Genomic DNA, 17,682 nt, shown 5'->3' with positions numbered 1-17,682 from the left:
GGTGAAGCTAACGGGCACGCACACAAACGCTCGCACGCTGACAAAAGGAGGAGGAGGGGGGGCTCATTTGCATATTATACACTGGCGTACACACAAACGTACACAGGCAGGAGAAAACACACAAAGAGGTAAAGTTAAAGACATACATTTATACACACACACACACACACACACACACACACACACACACACACACACACACACACACACACCGCCTCTGCCTTGGCTAGTCATCTCTGTCTAATTAGGAGGCAATAATCCGCTAGAGAAGAGTCATCAGATTCAGCCAAAAACAAACAGTGTCTATGAGCAGAAATGGACGTGTGCATTTCACCCACACAGATGCATAGAACCACACACACACACACACACACACACACACACACACACACACACACACACACACACACACACACACACACAGTTACGCAAATGTCACCCTTACATAAGCACTATTAGGAAGATTAACATTAGTGCAGGAAGAAGGCCTGGCATCTCTTTTTGTTTCTGTAGATGTGTTTCAACAAAGCCATTAAACATTCATGGCCTCGGCAGTGACTTGAGGTGGCTTCCCGGGTGTAGCGGATAGCCAGCCACTTTAGAAGAGGCCTCGGTGCATGCGCTAAAAATAGCATAGCGTTCCCCATGCATAATGAATGGCCAGAGACAGCGCTAACGCTAGCTCTTTCCAGGAGCGATCTGCCACGCTCCGCTTGGCCGTCTCGGCTCTCCCGGCGTTCCGGGGGAGAGCGTTCCCAGACAGGTGCTCCGAGCCAGACACTATTCCCACGTAAACACTTGGCGGACCCCGATTCCCAGCCAATCCTCGGCAGCGCCGTTCCGTTTCCCCGGCTCACCTGTCACGCTTCGCCAGAAACACAAGTCATGTCTGTCCACCTGTTAGCTTAGGTAATGGTGGACTACTTTGCACACACACACACACAAACAGCATGCAGCTTCCTGAAGGATTATCTCCGCCGTGGTCAGTTTCTGCCTGGCTTGGTAAGGCTCATTTCCTGCCCAGCGTCCGCTCTCGACAGGACGGCACAGAGCACACGCGGCGGCCGCTCGCACGAGCCCCGTGCATAAACAGTCGGCGGTTATAGGTGTTTTATTTCCTCGCGGGCGTCCCTGTGACTTCCTAACATGCCAGGGTGTGTTTATGCAGTGCCAGACCGCCACTCTAAACTCATTTAGGTCGATTTTAATGGACGCCCAAAAGCCAAGGACTCTCTCTGCACCCATTAGATCAGCAGTCCTGGCTGGGAGGGGGGGAAAAAAACCCCAAAAAAACGTGGCAATTTGCAATTTCATCAGCTCAGTGTTGTTCTCCGTCCGTCCAAATATCTCTTTTTTCACCCTCTTAGCTCTCATCAGCTTACAGAACCCCCTTTTTATCCACATTCCCCTCCCTGACTCCTCGTGTCTCTTGGTTTCTGTCTCCCTTTCAGTTGCTTTCTCCATCTATTTTTACTAGTGCCCTTAGATGTTTTTTCTCTCTCTTTTTTTCATGCAAGATGTCTCATTAAACAACTTCAAAAGTCAAAGTTTGGCTTTCACTGTCTCTGCTCCCATTTGCCTCTTTGCGCCTCTTTCTCCTGCCTCTCTGTCTGTTTCTTTCTCCTTCTTCTTCTTCTTCCCCGTCTTTCTTTCTATCTTTCCGTCTGTCTTTGTCTCTGTGTGCACACGCTCAGCAGAGACTCAAAAGAAAACACCAGAGCAGAAAGTGAGGGTGTCTGTGAACAAGAAGGAGAGAGAGAGAGAGAGAGAGTGTGCCTGCGAGCCTCGCTCTCCCTCTTTGCCAGCGTCTGCCATTAGGGTGTCAGTGGCAGAGTGAATTTATTTGCTGTGCGGTTACTGGGCTAATGATTGATGTTGCCCCAGCAAACAGTAAACCAATTAGAAGGCTGATGTAACGTCATTTTAAAAGCCTCCTAATCACGTTGCTCTTGAACCTGGGACCCGGGCCTTCCCTAATGAAGATTTATACTGGATCAAAGGAGAGCCTAACGCCATTAACAATAGATTGTATTCCACCAAAAATCACATTAGGACTTCTCTGCCCCCCCCCCTACAATCCCCCCCATCTCCTTTCCCTCCCATCAGGCCTCTGCTAAATATATCTACTGATTACAAGTGCAGATGCAGGAATGGAGGAACAGGGAGAAGAGAGGGACAGAGGCAGACTCAGTTGGCCCACGCTGGCTAATTGTTGAGAATAAATGTGTATGCTGATGAACGAACTCATCACTGTGTGTGTGTGTGTGTGTGTGTGTGTGTGTGTGTGTGTGTGTGTGTGTGTGAGGTGCTGATATAAGCACACAGGGCCCCGTAACAGCCGACGAGAGAGCGTCCAATGATGAAAGAGAAAGCTTACAGTCGGGGAAAACTAACTAGTTTGTCTTTTTCGCTGCGCTGATCCTCCTGCCGGCACTTAAAATTCATCATCCCCTTACCTTTCACTCTCTGTGCGGATTATTAATGTCACAATGGAAAAATAGAAGCACAAACACCAACTCTCACCGGCAACACCAATCTCACTCGGCGGAGGATTGCAAAGGGGAGGGGTTGCTTTCACTTGCATCATTGTTTTTCCCTGGCAGTAGTTGACAAAAGGTGCGAGGGTTATATTTAAAATGTAATCCATTAAGAGATTACCGGCCGTCGGCTCCCAATGTGCTTTTTCCGTTGAGCGAGTCGCAGGAGAAGTCGAGCGTGGGAACACAGAGTGCTTCCCGTTGTAACGTCTTCATTATGCCTCTTCAAGAGCTGACGGGAATGTTAAAAGTTAATTCATTTACGTCGCTCGTTGACAGGCAGTCGTCAAAGTACGCCGTGTTATCGCTTACTGCTCAAAACATATACATCGATTTTAAATTCAGCCGTGCATGGATTTTTATTTCTCCTCTAATAAAGCCGTGGCGTTCATAATCGAACCGTGATTCCAATCAATATCCGTCTTAAATCTCCCACTGCATATTTTATGAACGTGAACAACAAACGTGCCTCGGTTTGGATTCCCAGCCCGGCACCGAGGATGCTGACTTCAGAGGAATGCAAAAGAAAAAAGAAGCAGAAACCAAATGGCTAAAAGAACAAGATGTGACATTGAATTAAGGCGAAAGGATGGCTCGGCATTTTACCGGGCAACGGACTAAATCAGATCAGGAAATGGACGGATGATGAGGTAATGCAGCGAAACCCAGGTGATGGATGACATGTTGATGCCTGAAATAAAAAAAAGAATGAAAGGAGAAAAAGGGTGGGTGAAGGGTGAGCTCTCTTACCCGTGGAGGAGGGCTGGCCCCGGAGCAAGTATGAGTCATGGTCCGGGTGGGGCTCCAGGTGAGAGTGGGTGGAGTTTTTCTCCAGCAGGGGCACCTGGCACTCCCTGATCGGTGGGGACGGGCCGGGGGAGGGGTGGTGGGGGGCGGACGAGGAGGACGGGAGGGACGGAGGGAGCAGGGAGGAGGAGGAGGTTGGAGGGAGTGGGCGACCTGAAAGATGGGGGGGAGAGAAAGAAGGGGGGAGAAGGAGGGAGGGGGCGGCGTTAGACAAAACAGATGGCAATGACTGACAGTGACACGGGGTCGTTCTGAGGACGGTTTACCAACAAATACTGTTCCACTCCACCCAAATCACACAAAAATCATATTTCCTCACGGCTTTGCAGATTTTATGTTATCGCTTTTAAGATTTCTGCCTCTTTCCAACACAATGGAGGTGAATAAAGGGGATTGAAAAACAATGGCGACAGTTTTCATTGGGAGCTATTTTCTCGTGAAAGCTGTTGACATTGTATTTTGTAGGACATTGTTTTTTTTTAAAAACAAAAAAACCCAATGTGGCTTTGCAGAAAATCTCAGACTGATGCCACAAAAATAAAAAAATAGAACTATTTGCATTAGAATTTTATCTTCAATATCACCTGCTGCAGGTTGCAAATGTATTTATCCAGTTAACAGGTAAACTCCTTGGAACAGGCCCGGTCATATCAATGTAAAGCAGCTTGGACACAAACACACATTAATAAGTAAGAGAGATGTTTAAAGGCCTCCGATGTCATTTTAACTTCGGTTGAACTCCGTTTCCATGCAAACAACTTGAACTGAAGCAACAGTTTCAGTTACATCCATACACCCTTCGAGTACAAGTAAGTATGAAATGACACTGAATTCTAAATTCACAGCCGCCCTTGCTAATATTAGCCACCAAAAGGTCAAACACATCTGGAACTCCTGATTCCCTATCAGCTCACGAATTCAACTTCTAAATTGTAACAAAGCCAGACCTGGACGTGCGTTAGCAACAGATTTCCAGCGGGCCTACATCCGTCGTGTCCTCTGCACGGTGGGGAGACAAAAAGAAAAGTTAACAGCCAAGTCTTTAAATAGTGGGAGCCCTGGGACGCGTGGACACAATCAGGCTGTCCCATCCACCAGAGAGGGAAGAGAGGGATGGAGAGAATTCACTCTACTCTCCAAAGGCTTGGCAAATCAAGGACAAAGACAAATCTAATAAATTCTATTTGGAGACGGCTCAAAATATAGAATAATTATGTCTGCCATATTTGCAGCTCAATCAATCAACAATATGGTAAGAATGAGGCCACCGGGTCCAGCCAATCCACCGAAGGACTCGAGTTATTACCACCACTAATTAGATCGTCAACCAAAGACAGTTTGACACGCTGATAATCACTTATTTTCTTATTTCACGTTCAAAATGAAAAGCCCGGGGCGTCTTTCCCACATCTTTACAAATAAAGCTCCTTTTGTGAGTGACTTTACCTTCACCTTTGGGAGTTATTTAAAAGGGGGGAGGGGGGGAGCGAAAAAACAGGCTACAAACTTCATCCATTCTTTCTTTGTACTGAAAGATTCACTGGGAAAATGGAGAAGTTACAAGGCGAGGTAAGTCTTTCAGGAAGTCACTTCTTCCTTCTTCACGCCTCTCGTTTTTCTCTCCTCTTTCTACAGAACAAACAACGGCAGGAACAGAGGAAGAGGTAGAAGGAGAAGCCGAGTCCTTGAAGAGTAAAAGACGAGATGGCCGAACATTCATCATCGTACTATTTCTTTTTCCCCCTCTCCTTCCTCTCCTTCCCGTATTGAGGGTTCTTCAGAATACAGATGTGGTGTGATTGTAATTTGACAGCATTCACCTTCCCATCACGGAGTATTGATAGAAATCAAAATGTGTAAAGGCCGTGATAGATGGGGAGCTTTTTTTAAGGCGACGGTGCAATAATGCTTGCATCAGGGAAACCTAACCTGGGCGATGGAGGGGAGAGGATGGGGGAGAGGATGGGAGGGTGGAGGCAGTATTAATGCGGACGTCATTTAAGAAACAAAGTGGTTGGACGTCGTCGTTGGATAGCTTGCCCATGTACGCTGCCTCAAAATGAGGCACATTAATCATGGCAGATACGCGTTACAGAGTCCGGGTGCCATCGCGGCTTCATAGAGATGTATTTGATAAAAATGGAGGCAGAGTGATGTCTCTGTCCTGCTGTCCAAGCTGCTCCCGCTTACAGCCCTGCGTCACGGAAACCGGAGCTAGCATCGATCCACAGCCCCACGGTAACTACACCCCAGAGAGACGCCGGCCCCCGTCTTCTGTTTAGGTATGTGTGTGTGTGTGTGTGTGTGTGTGTGTGTCCAGTCAATCTCATCAGCGCAAACAGAGAAAAATGGATAAACAATGGCAAAGCAAACACTGTGGCCGACAGGAGGGGGAAAAGGAGGGGAGGAGGAGGGAGACGGATGGAGAGGCGGAGAGACAACGAGGTCACGGGGGTAACCAGGGGAATGGGGAAGTGAAAAGGGAAGAGAAATGAATGGAGGGAGCGGAGGAGCCGACAAAAAGTTATTGGTAATAAAAAAAAAGGAAAAAAAAAGGGGGAGAAAGCAATAGAGGAGGGTAATTAGGAGAGGGGGAGGTAATAAGACGGGACAGAGAGGTGGAAGATGGAGGACAGCAGCAGAAGTAATGAAGAGTTGAAGAGGGAATAAGACATAGACACATGGGGGGAGGGGGGGCGATTGATCTTAGAAGAATCAATCAATCACTTCAATTGATGGCGAGTGAGGATACAGCTATTTGCATATTTCACAAAACCTATAACGAGGCAACTCGGTGACAAGAGGGGATGACGAATGTCCGCACGGCTTCAGGATTGTTTTATTGCTGCTGCATGTTTTCACTGTACACAACTACAGTGTGTGTGTGTGTGTGTGTGTGTGTGTGAGAGTCCGTGCACATAAGGTTACGCCAGTGTCGGTTATTAATATTTAAAATCACTTTAATTACAAAAAAGGGAAAAAATTGCACTAGTTGGCCAAAAGCAATTAAGGGAACTTTAATCTCCTTAGCAATTATGCTGTGGGGCATCCTTAACTCAGTCATTTCTGCCCGCTACATTCCCAGAAAGGTCAGTGGAAATTGCTTTGTGTTATTAGAACAAAGACTTAGCAGCAATGAGCTCACGTGGTTCCTCTGGACGATTTATTCCTCGCCATCCTTCAGCCGCCTCCCCGGCCATCTGTATACGTCTCTCCATCCGTCTCCCCGCGCCCGTCTCTCACCCTCCCCGATCTACGGCCCTCGCCCAAGTGTTGATTAGTGTGAAAAAGAAGTGTATCGTGGGGGGGAGGTGTGGGGGGAATAGGCATCTAAAAACTGTGGCACTGTATTAAAGCCATTAGCGGAGTCTCTTGATGATTTCATGACAATGTAAAAGAGAAATTGTCATTAGTTGGTGTGTTGGATCGTCTGGATGGTGTTTTCTTTACGGAGCGGCGGCGTAAATCCTCTGGTCGACTGTTCAATGACTTCTCTCGTCCTCCTCGTCCCTCCCTCCCTCCCTCCCTCCCGAGCCGCCTCGCTCCGTCCATCCGTCCGCCCATCTGGCTGAGGTGAGGAGCGGTAGGCCGAGGAGGAGCGAGGGATGGAGCGACAGCTGGAGCCCAGTCAGACAAGGAGAGACAAATTACCCCTCTAACGAGAGCCATTCATCATTTCTTCATCTCTCCCTTCCTTTCATCCCTCGCTTCCTCCGCACCTCTACGTGAAAAAAAAAAATACAGCACACCTGGAAAGCACCGACAAACTCCCCGCATAACTTTACAGTCGATGTTGTTCTCATTTAGTCGCTACTCATGTGGCTCCCGAGTGAATCAGCACGCTCTTCTATGAAGGAACATAATGAATAGAAGGGTGGTGATGGGTGGGTGGGTGGGTGTGGGTGGGGGGGGGGCATCAGGATAAGGGAGACGTGGAATGATTGAATGAGCGGTGCGCGGTGGAAGAGGCAGGAAAAAGAAACGACACACCCATGCTGGCACATGCAGAGACTCATTACCATGGCTGCTGTCAGCACAGATGTTGGACTGAGGGGGAGCTGTCAGTCAGTGTGTGTGTGTGTGCATGTGTGTGTGTGTGTGTGAGTGTGTGTGTGATAGTGTCTGACAGTGATCTGAGGGCTATTTAGTGATGACAGCTGCTGACACAATGGGCCCTTTCTCTATTTATCTATACAGTGCAGTTTGTCTCCTCCATCTCGTCTCTCTTCCTGCCCCCCCTCCTCCTCCCTTCCCCACTTTTTTTTTTTTTGTCAAATCATTACCTCCTCTTTCCCCTCATTCGGATATCACCCATTCAACACGACTGTGGCGAGACGCACACCTGTTGTTGAGAGAGAGCAGAGCAACAAATGGATGTCGCAGCTGATCCAGGAACGGTGTCGTACCTCGAATGCGTTCTCCCAAAAAGACTCCCCCCCCCCCTCCTCTTCCTCCATCTCTTTCCTTTCCTAAATGAGGGCCCAGTGCAGAAATTGAGCGATAACACGGGTAAGAGGGGAAGGCAGAGATGAGAGGATGATTCAACAGACGTGTTTTAATTAGTAAAGTTGGGCTTTCGCAGCCTAAAGAGACGATTGTATCACTGGCTCTCTCTTTGATGTGTAACGGAGCGTCTGGGTTCTTCTCTGGCCTAAAGCTCGCGCTCTTTCATCACGCCTGCATCACTCCATCATCCCACGTCCATGGGGGGGGGGGGGGCTCTCTTCCCAAACAGACAGATCCTCCACACACACACACACACACACACACACACACACACACACACACACACACACACACACACACACACACACACACACACACTGAAGAGGCCTCCCGGCTGGGGAAATAGGTGCCACACACACTGACAGCGTCACATTATTTTGTTCTGCATCGCAGCGTTTCTCGATTGCAGTTCTTCTATTCCTTCCGGGGTTATGAGTCAGGCTCATCATTTCAAGTACTTACAGATTTTCACCTAAGTGTTCTGGTTTCCCAGTTGGGCTTTATGATGCAGGAAGACCACCGCAGTTTACACCAGCCCACAGCTCTACCAGTGCAAAAAAGTATTCACACTACAGACATGATTTGGGTCATAATGAACCCAATATTTGGCCAAAATCCCAAAAAGAAATCCCCCCATGCTTTTCTTTAAATGAAGTCATACAATATTACAGCCGTGCACACATAAGATATGCACACAAAAAACTCACATAGAAATATTTGAAAGGATGAAGGAAAAGAAAAAGTACAAAGAGAGAAGAAAGGATGAAAAGGCGAAGGCAGAACTCCTCAGAAGACCTTCGCCATGTTCCTTTTCATCGACAGCCGACTAAACGCCACCTCGACGGAAGACGCCACTGTGACTGTGAGGTCATTCAGAATCCAGTAAGTTCTCACGATGGACGCCTTTGATGGTCCACAACAAAACCACAATGAGAGAAAGAAACCTGCAGACCTTCCAACATCTGCTACACAAGGTTTGACCTCACTCTATTTAAAAAAAATAATATATATATTTATCTTGAGTGCAAACACATGCTTGCACTTGACCTTTTTGACCCAAAGGCAACAAAAACAGCCAAATCTGCATCTGCTAATTGAAATATTCCCCCCTGTTGCCTGGAAATATGAGTGTGTGTGTGTGCGTGGATATACATAGCATTAGGATGCTGCGGCACACTCGTGCTGTCCATTGTCAGAGATGTCCACTGTGTAACTTGGGGCAACCGTGGAGCCCGCATTACCATATAAATTACATCCATGTTGTTGCTGCTGCGGTGGATTGATGGTATTGTTATGGATTCTACGCATCGGACCCTCATTGAAAACAATCAAAATAAATGGCCTCCTCCTCCGCCCACACACACACACACACACACACACACGCTCTCACAAATGTACACAACACACAAACACGGACAGACCCTTAACCTCAGGTGCAGAGCGGGAGAAACCCGCCTTCCTCCACCTTTAACACGCTCCGTGTCGGCTCGGAGGAGCAGAACTGCAAAAAGCATCCGTCCACGTCCGTGTGAGTGATGTCCAAAAATATGTGCTGTGTTCAACAAGCTGCCCAATGCCGATTTGGGAATCAATTTGACGGCAGGAGGAAGAGGGGGGGAAAAAAACCCCGTCACTTTAAATAAAGTGCAGGGAAACACAATAACATTTAAATCAGCATGAAAATAATAACATGTAAGAGGTATAAAATGTAATAATGGAGTAACAAGAAGCATACAAATTGAAGTCATTTCTTGCCACAGAATACATGCCGGAGCTTTAAAAAACACACACAAAAAAAACACTGCCACCCAATTATTTCCAAATTTGTTATTTAAATTATAAAATACAGTGACAGCGACTGCACAATGACAAACTATCTCTTAATAAATTTAAGGGTCAGGCGAAAAGCAATTTTTCACATTAAATTCAAGTGTTTCACACAGTTAGATGTAGATTTTATGATACCAGCAGAGGCTGCTTCCATATTTTCCCACTCGAGAGACAAGCTGAGAGTGAAATATGGTCAAGCTCTTTGATGACTGGAGATGGAAGTTGGTCTTGGCACTTAAGAGAAGACGCACAAAAACAACCTACAGCTTCAGAAAGACCCTCTTAGATTTATATTGCATCTGGAGGAGACATGTCTCGGCTGGAGAAAAGCTTTTATATGTTGCGGTGCGGAAATCAACGGGGTGAAATGCTGGGCAGAGATTTCCCTCCAATCGGACGGCGAATCGCTCGCGGGACATTTTCGGTGACGTGAGAACAAATTGGGAGATACAGATAACACGTTGTGGACCCGGATTAGGAGAGGACTCCTCGGAGGACGAGGTCCTTCAGCGCAAATTAGATTCAACGTTTCCGTGGCACAATAACTCATACGTTGGTTATGAAACACATTTCCTGTGTGCAAGGAAAGAGAGTTTTCTTATGTCTTGTTTATGGGATGGAAGTGTATTTGAGGTTAGAATTGAGGGAGCAGTATTATTCGTCGGAAAGGGTTATGTGGTAGTTGCAGGGGATCGCCAGGAGGTGTCAGTGTTGCTACACAGTCACAGGGAGGAAAAGTGAAGCCAATGGCGAAATGCCTTAAATTTTAATTCTTTTAAATGGCCAGCAGGAGGCGACTCCTCTGGTTGCAAAAACAAGTCTGACTGTATAGAAGTCTTGCTTTACATTGTGATTAATGTGTAGTATTTGTGACCCTGCGCTTGTCAAATAAATAGAGTTATCTGTGAATTATTTAAAGTTAGGTATAAGATGAAGAGAGTGATCAAGGTAAGGAAATATAAAGCAAGGAGAGAAGAAAAAACTGTTAATGAAGGAAAACAGCTTCGTTAATTAGCACATAAAAGTGAGAAGCGGAAGCTTAAATTAAACGTCGACACCTATCCGCGACGCCGTACATTTCCGCCCGTTCTCGTGCACACCTTTTGTTTTCACTTACAGGTGCATTTTTAGATATAGGGCTCATTTCATGACATTTTCAAAAACAAAACTACATTACCCACAAACACCCAACATCTCAAAGAACGGCACCCAGAATCCAATGCATACGGGATTAAGAAAAGAGAGGCGGGTGAAAAAAAAACATGTGCAAACCACACAAGGAAGCGGTGAAATCCACGTCTGACAACGAGTGCGGATACACACACTTTAGCGCTTGCACGCCTGGAGACGGATACCTATTCAACATAGCAGGGCTCCACTGAACCAACCGGTAATTGCTGCAGTTGCTATGACAATCTAGTTCCGTAAAAAAAAAGGACCGAAAAACATCTGAAAGACAAAGAAGAGACGAGAAAAGAAACAAACAAAGATTTGAAAGCGAGAGAGAAGGCGGAGGAAGGGGCCCTCGTGAGGAGGGGTGTTCAGTGCACGGATCCGCCCGTTTACGCCCCTGTGCCGGCAGAGATAGCACGCCGTATTGTAGTGTCATGAATAAACTTGATTTCAGTGATCTTAAACTATGTCAAACCCGTGTGTGTGTGTGTGTTTGTGAGCCAGTAGTGTCTCCTTTGACAATTAGCACACATGCACACGCACACATGGTGCATTTAGAGCCAGCTGATAGCGTCTGTGCTGAGGCCTGTTGCCGAGAGAAGGCTCTCCTCTCTTTGATGTTCTGCAGTCTCTATTTATAGCTACAGCTGGAAAAAAAAAAAGGATGAGCTGAAAAAACACAGAATACACAGCCACATTGTATTGTTTCTAACTAGCTTTGGAGCATCTCTCTCTCTCGGTTTCTATCAAGGCAAACAAGTTGGAGGCGCAACGGTTCGACTCGTTCGGACGCAATCGGCGCCTCGGAGACGCGTTCTTCATTAAAGAGACACAGCCGCACGAAGCCGTCAAAACTCGTGTGCCTCTTGCTTCGTGAGTTTGAAGGGAATTGGACAAATAATAAGCCATAAGGCAAGAATAACTGGCAAGAACTACTATAAAAATCAGATTTTTGCATAAAACCCTTATGCTTTGTGTTAAAAAACATCCTGCAGTTTTTGTCACGATCCATAAATGTCAAAATCTTTGCTTGTAACTTCAAACTTCGACAATATGTCTCCCAAACTGACATTTATACAAAACCCCCAAACATGCACGACGAAGTATCGGTGCATTACGGCGGATTTATGGAAAAATACGCTCCGACTTCAGTGACTGGCAGCGAGAAAAATTAAAAATACACGTGGTAAATTTTGCAAAACACTGATGTTTAATGCATTGAAAATGTTCAGCCGTCAGCGTGTAATCGTGGGAAGATGAATAAAGCGCACACTCCGTCCAAAGATGGCTGACATTAATCCAAACGCTCCCCCAGCCTCATTAATTATGTATGATCCACAACGATTGCGTAATAGAGGCGTAACATCTCAATACGGCCCAATATAGAGTTTGCAGTTATGTGTCTAATGTTCCTTCCTCTCATTCGTTACAATGAAGCTCAGTCGGCAGAGTATGGCACCAAGTAGGATAGGGGTGTTTCTAAATATATATATTTATATATAGAATAGGCAATAACCATGATATTTAATAATAATCCAGCACCGCTGTAATTACGCTTTTGCAGTTATGTAATTTTACTTACAGACTCTCTGTCTCCGCCTCCCTGCTGGTATATTTTGAGTGTAATTCACATGGATATTGCAATAATATAGTTCTTGAGAATTCTTTTGGCCATGCTAATCGTGGAGAGAAACTCTGATAGTGTGACAGTCCCGATTTAAATCATCTAGCGAGCCGGTGTCGGGTCCTCCCTCCATGGTTTAGGGACAAAAAGTAGATAAATAAATGAAAAAGAAGAGAAGTTAGTCAAGAGACGGGGCAGAAGTCGATCGTTGAAGATGAGTTTTATTTTCAGAAGCTGGTTTAATTACTTCTCTCACTTTTACAAATGTATCATCTATCTTCCATTAATAGGTTATTATTACAATTTTATCATAACAGATGCCCAATTTATTTTCCCAGTTAAAAGTTTAATTGTGGGCTTAGTTCATCAAAGGAATATTTTTGGATATTACAAAATGTTTGTTTTCAGATCTCGGCCACCTTCTGAGCTCTCCATCGCGCCCCGAAACGCTGACTGCATCACGAGGCGCCGCCTCGGTGAATCAAATGTTAATTACTCACAGATTGCGAGCTCAAACCGAAGTGAAAGGTGCGGCGGAAACTTCCTCAGCGCACTTTCATGCATGTAACATAAATCTGGCCAACTATCTCCCAGCCTGCCTCCCTCCCTCCCTCCCTCCCCCTCCCTCCCGCCAGGCTGTTTGTGTTTGTGAGTAGGCAAAGTGGAGAGAAGCAATTGGAGATTACCACGCATGTCTCGGGCTCTTTGAAGTAGCTGCTGCTTTGGTCATGGATGGATGAGTGTGTGTGTGTGTGTGTATGTGTGTGTGTGTGTATGTGTGTGTGTGTGTATGTGTGTGTGTGTGTCGGACGCAGTTTGTGTGGTGATAGACGCAAAAATCCATCCATCGATCCATCCATCTATCAATCTATCATCCATCTTTTATCCATCAATCCATTTATCATCTGTCCATCCATCTATCTAGCTATCATCCACCCATCCATTTATCATCCATCCATCTATTATCCATCCATCCATCCATCCATCTATGATCAATCTATCATCCATCCATCCATCTATTTATCTATTATCCATCCACCATCTATCCATCCATCCATCCATCCATCCATCCATCCATTTATCATCCATCCATCCATCTATGATCAATCTATCATCCATCCATCCATCTATTTATCTATCATCCATCCATCCATCCATCCATTTATCATCCATCCATCCATCTATCATCCATCCTTCCATCCATCCATCCATCCATCCATCCATCTATTATCCATCCTTATATCCATCCATCCATCCATCTATTATCCATCCTTATATCCATCCATCCATCCATTTATCATCCATCCATCCATCCCTGCAAGACCAAGAGCACACACTCGTCATGCAGCCTCACAATTAGCACAGCTTGCATCAGGTGACATCAGCTGACTCGGAGGAATAAGGAAGTCCCCATGATGATGGACTTCACATGCAGCCGTGCATCCGTGTGTGTGTTTCCCGGCTCTTGTTTGTGCGCCCGCTTCGCGCAAACACTCTCTCGCAAACGTGATGCAACTCTCCAAGGCACGACCTGCAAAAACCCCCGTTCAGCTCACAAACAGTCGTGCCCAGCCGAGCAGATGCAAAAAGACTGACTCGGCACCGGAGGAGACAGACAGCCCAGTTAAATGTTCCACATCAGGCTCACCCCCCCCCTCACTATGAAGCACAGGCCGCAGAGACAAATAATAAATGCTAATCTTTGTAGGACAAAGCCAAGTCACTCAGTTTAAGCTGAGAGCGTTGAATGAGATTTTTAATTACTGCATGACCTGGGGTATATTAGCGCATATTAATGAGGATCATTAACCTAGAGGTAACTAAGACCCCTCCTCCTTAACTACAACTGATAGCACCTCTGCTGTCTGACACTAAACCCACAGCATCGCATCAGTGTTTTTAAAGAAAATGTTACACAGATGGCTTATTTCACACCCGTTTTTTTTATAAACCGCACGTCCTTGGTAAAAGTAAATAAATGGAGTCACCCTCCTTTTTACAGCGAAGGAATTATACAGCAGCTTGAACTCAGGGTTCAAATCCATGCAGACGAAGGACGGCAGGCGTCGCAGAAGAAGGTACACTCATGTGGTCTTTTATGCAGACGGAAAAACAAACATTTTCAACGGGCAGCGAGTCGGTACAGCACGACGCTGACAGATGAGTGGTGGGAACAGAAGCATTTCGGCTGACATATGCAAAGGTCGAGGTAATTTCCAAAAGATAAAGAAGAGGACAGGCTGAAAAAAAGGGAAAGTTTTTGCCACTTTCTACGACTGTGAGGGGTCGAGGCGGGGGGAAGAGGAGGCCCGATTTTCCGCCTCCAGCAGTGTAAATGCCAGAGAGGATGTTGACGTCATCCACCTATCATTTCTGCAACGCTGCCCCCCCCCAAACCCCCCCTCTCAACATCATGTGTCAGCTTTGGTGTAGTGTTGCCATTACGGCTTCAGTCTCGGTGGTATAGTGGGAGATGCTTTTATCTTTTATCTGAGAAGAGGGCGGACCAGCCTTATTTGGCTTGTAGCATTTGCTAAGCAAATAAACACACTCACACACACACACACACACACACACACACACACACATTCATTCACGCACAGATGCCTGTGCAAAGACACACTCTTCCTTATCTCTTACTCCGTCCATTTCTCTCCACTCTCCTGTCTCAGCAGTTTATCCTTTCATCTTTACATAACTGTGCCGTCCCTCTGTGACCTGCTCTAAAACTAGTCGCTCCACAGTGTGTACACACACACACACACACACACACACACACACACACACACACACACACACGCAGCTAACACAGCTAATCCGCAGTGCAGGGACCCATCCACCTGAGCCTCTCGTGTCACACTCCAACCCCGTGTATCGCATCTCCACTGATGTCGATACGCCGACCGGAATAACAATATCAATAAGATAATAGGCGGCGCGGTGGGAGTCAGTTGCGCGGATACGCTCATGCACACGCACACACACACACACACGAAGGCTTATATGTGAAATATAGGGCAACGCGGCGCAGGGAGAGAGAAGCAGCTTCTTTTGTGTGATTCCCAAAGAAAGAATGAGCGGCCGCGTTGCTGAGTGTTCTGGGTGGAAACACGCCACAACAGGGGCAATCAGTTGAGCGGCGTGCTATTCTGTCTGCTGCTGGGGTGGAATAATGGGCCATGATGCTGCTCTCTGCTAGCCAGTTACTCTATATAATCTGATGGCACGTGCACTCAATGCACCATGTATTGTTTGAAGCTCAGACAATGGCAATTGGGGCTATGGTACATTTTATGCAAATTGTCTGTCTGAGTGTGTGTGTGTGTGTGTGTGTGTGCATCTTCCTTCAGCACACTGTGCATTAATTGCCATTCCCAGTGGCCGTGGAGAGAGCGCGGGGCTCCTATGGGCATCTGCACCTTCATTAGACTCTACTGATCATCACACTGCAGCACCCAGAGAGGCCCTGCTCCTCTCTTTCATCACTTCTTCCTCGCTTCACTACTCCCTTGCCTCTCTCTCCCCCATTCTGCCACTCTTCAGCTCCTTCTTCTTCTTCTTCTTTTTTTTTATATGTGACGTTATTCCTCAACCAGACCCCGTGGTGCCGTTTTCTTTAAATGTTATCTTCATGGCGCTTCTGGGTTTATTGAGGAAAGGGAACCGGTAAAAAAGGAGCTAATGTTCTGCTCCCAGAAACTTCTGGACTAGCTGGAGCTCTTGAACACCGACGCTCCCCCCCCGTGCCGGCTCCCTCGGTGTATCCCCGCTCCCCGCGATTTGTAATGGCTTATGATTTCGCCGCCTCCTCCCTCATCCTTCAACATTTCTGTCACTTTGCCCCCACCCCCTGCTTCACCCCTCTCCACTTCCTCTCCGCCCCTCATCTCCCACATTCTTTCGCATTTTCATTCCCCCATCAGCATTCCTTTCGTCATTATCTCTCGGTTAATACTCGGCGCTGTATCAACCCCCGGGCACAAGTGGTTCTTACCCCCAGGGGGTGAGTTCTCTAGCACTCCACAGACCCCTTAAGATATGGAATGCACCCCAGTGCACCCCCCTTTTTCTCCTCTGACTCCGCCACCCTCCCTCCCTCCCTCGCTCCCTCCCCTTCCCTTTCTCCGCAGTGCATGAGAGGCGCCAGCTGGAGGAAACAGAGAGAAATGGGCCCAATTACAGCATTGGGAACTGAAAGTTGGCTAATTAACTCTAATTCGCTAACAAACTGCTTTTTCACCAAGAATCATCTCTCTCTGTCACATGGCACACACATGCATGAGAAACCGCATTTGCATGCGCTGCCAAAAAAAAAATGCATAGACACCCATCCATAGTCACACGACTGCAGGTACACACGCACACACACACTAACTTTTCTCCATCTACACACACACACACACACATGCCCACACAAATGTGCACGGACCCACTTGCTCAGCTGTATTTACCGCAAGGGCAATATGTTGATTACGTTAGAGTGGCTGATTATTGCGCAGTGACAGTAAAGGAAACAAATGTCTTTCATAGGCAGGCATCTATCTGGGAGAGCGCTCCCAGCTCCAGACTGAACCAGCCAATCACGGCACCGCATCCAGCTATGACAGACAAAAGAGGGCAGGAAGAGCAGGAAGGGGTGGGAAGAATTAAAAAAAAAAAGTAAAAAAAAAGAAAAAAGAAGAGTGATTGCACAAATGAGGTGGGGGTGGAACAAAAAAAAAGTTAGAGGAGCGCCAGATAGGGAGGAGGAAAAACAGATGACAAAAAAAAAAAAGTGGATGGATGGAGGCAGAAGAGTGAAGAGATGGATGAGGGGAGAGTCGGGAAGCTGTGGAACAGTTTGCCCCTACGACGGGATAATGGTATGTTAGAGGCAAGAACAATGGGTTTATCTGGAGCATAGATGCTATCTGGGGTAACACACGCACACACACACACACACACACACACACACACACAGGCTGTAGGATGTTTCATTACTTGTGCGTTACAGATTGTAAGTGGAATAACAGCGTAGGCAGCACTTGGAACAATGACATGGTCAATGTTACATTATCAGAGCAGGTGTACAGCAGGTGGGCACAGCTCATCTGAAACACACACACACACACACACACACACACACACACACACACACACACACACACATATATATATATAATATGAAGGGTGAAAGCTTCACATAACGCCATTGTTGGCGATGTA

General features: G+C 46.6%; 1 protein-coding gene across 6 annotated transcripts in view; it reads right to left on the bottom strand.

Annotated features, from left to right (window-relative positions):
• Nucleotides 1-17,682, bottom strand: part of tenm2a (teneurin transmembrane protein 2a) — a 147,998-nt gene that overhangs the window by 59,743 nt on the left and 70,573 nt on the right. For 5 of the 6 annotated variants that reach the window (XM_084009153.1, XM_084009155.1, XM_084009154.1 and 2 more), the window contains exon 2: nucleotides 3,288-3,497. The exons of the other annotated variant lie outside the window; for it this stretch is intronic. In XM_084009153.1, the coding sequence (XP_083865279.1) occupies nucleotides 3,288-3,497 (210 nt within the window). The remainder of the gene's footprint in view (nucleotides 1-3,287; nucleotides 3,498-17,682) is intronic. 6 annotated transcript variants of the gene reach the window in all.

The sequence above is a fragment of the Eutrigla gurnardus genome (assembly GCF_963514095.1).
Source record: "Eutrigla gurnardus genome assembly, chromosome: 5".
Lineage (NCBI taxonomy): Eukaryota > Metazoa > Chordata > Actinopteri > Perciformes > Triglidae > Eutrigla > Eutrigla gurnardus.
Note: the sequence above shows the minus strand (reverse complement) of the source record. Positions and strands in the feature narration are given on the sequence as shown.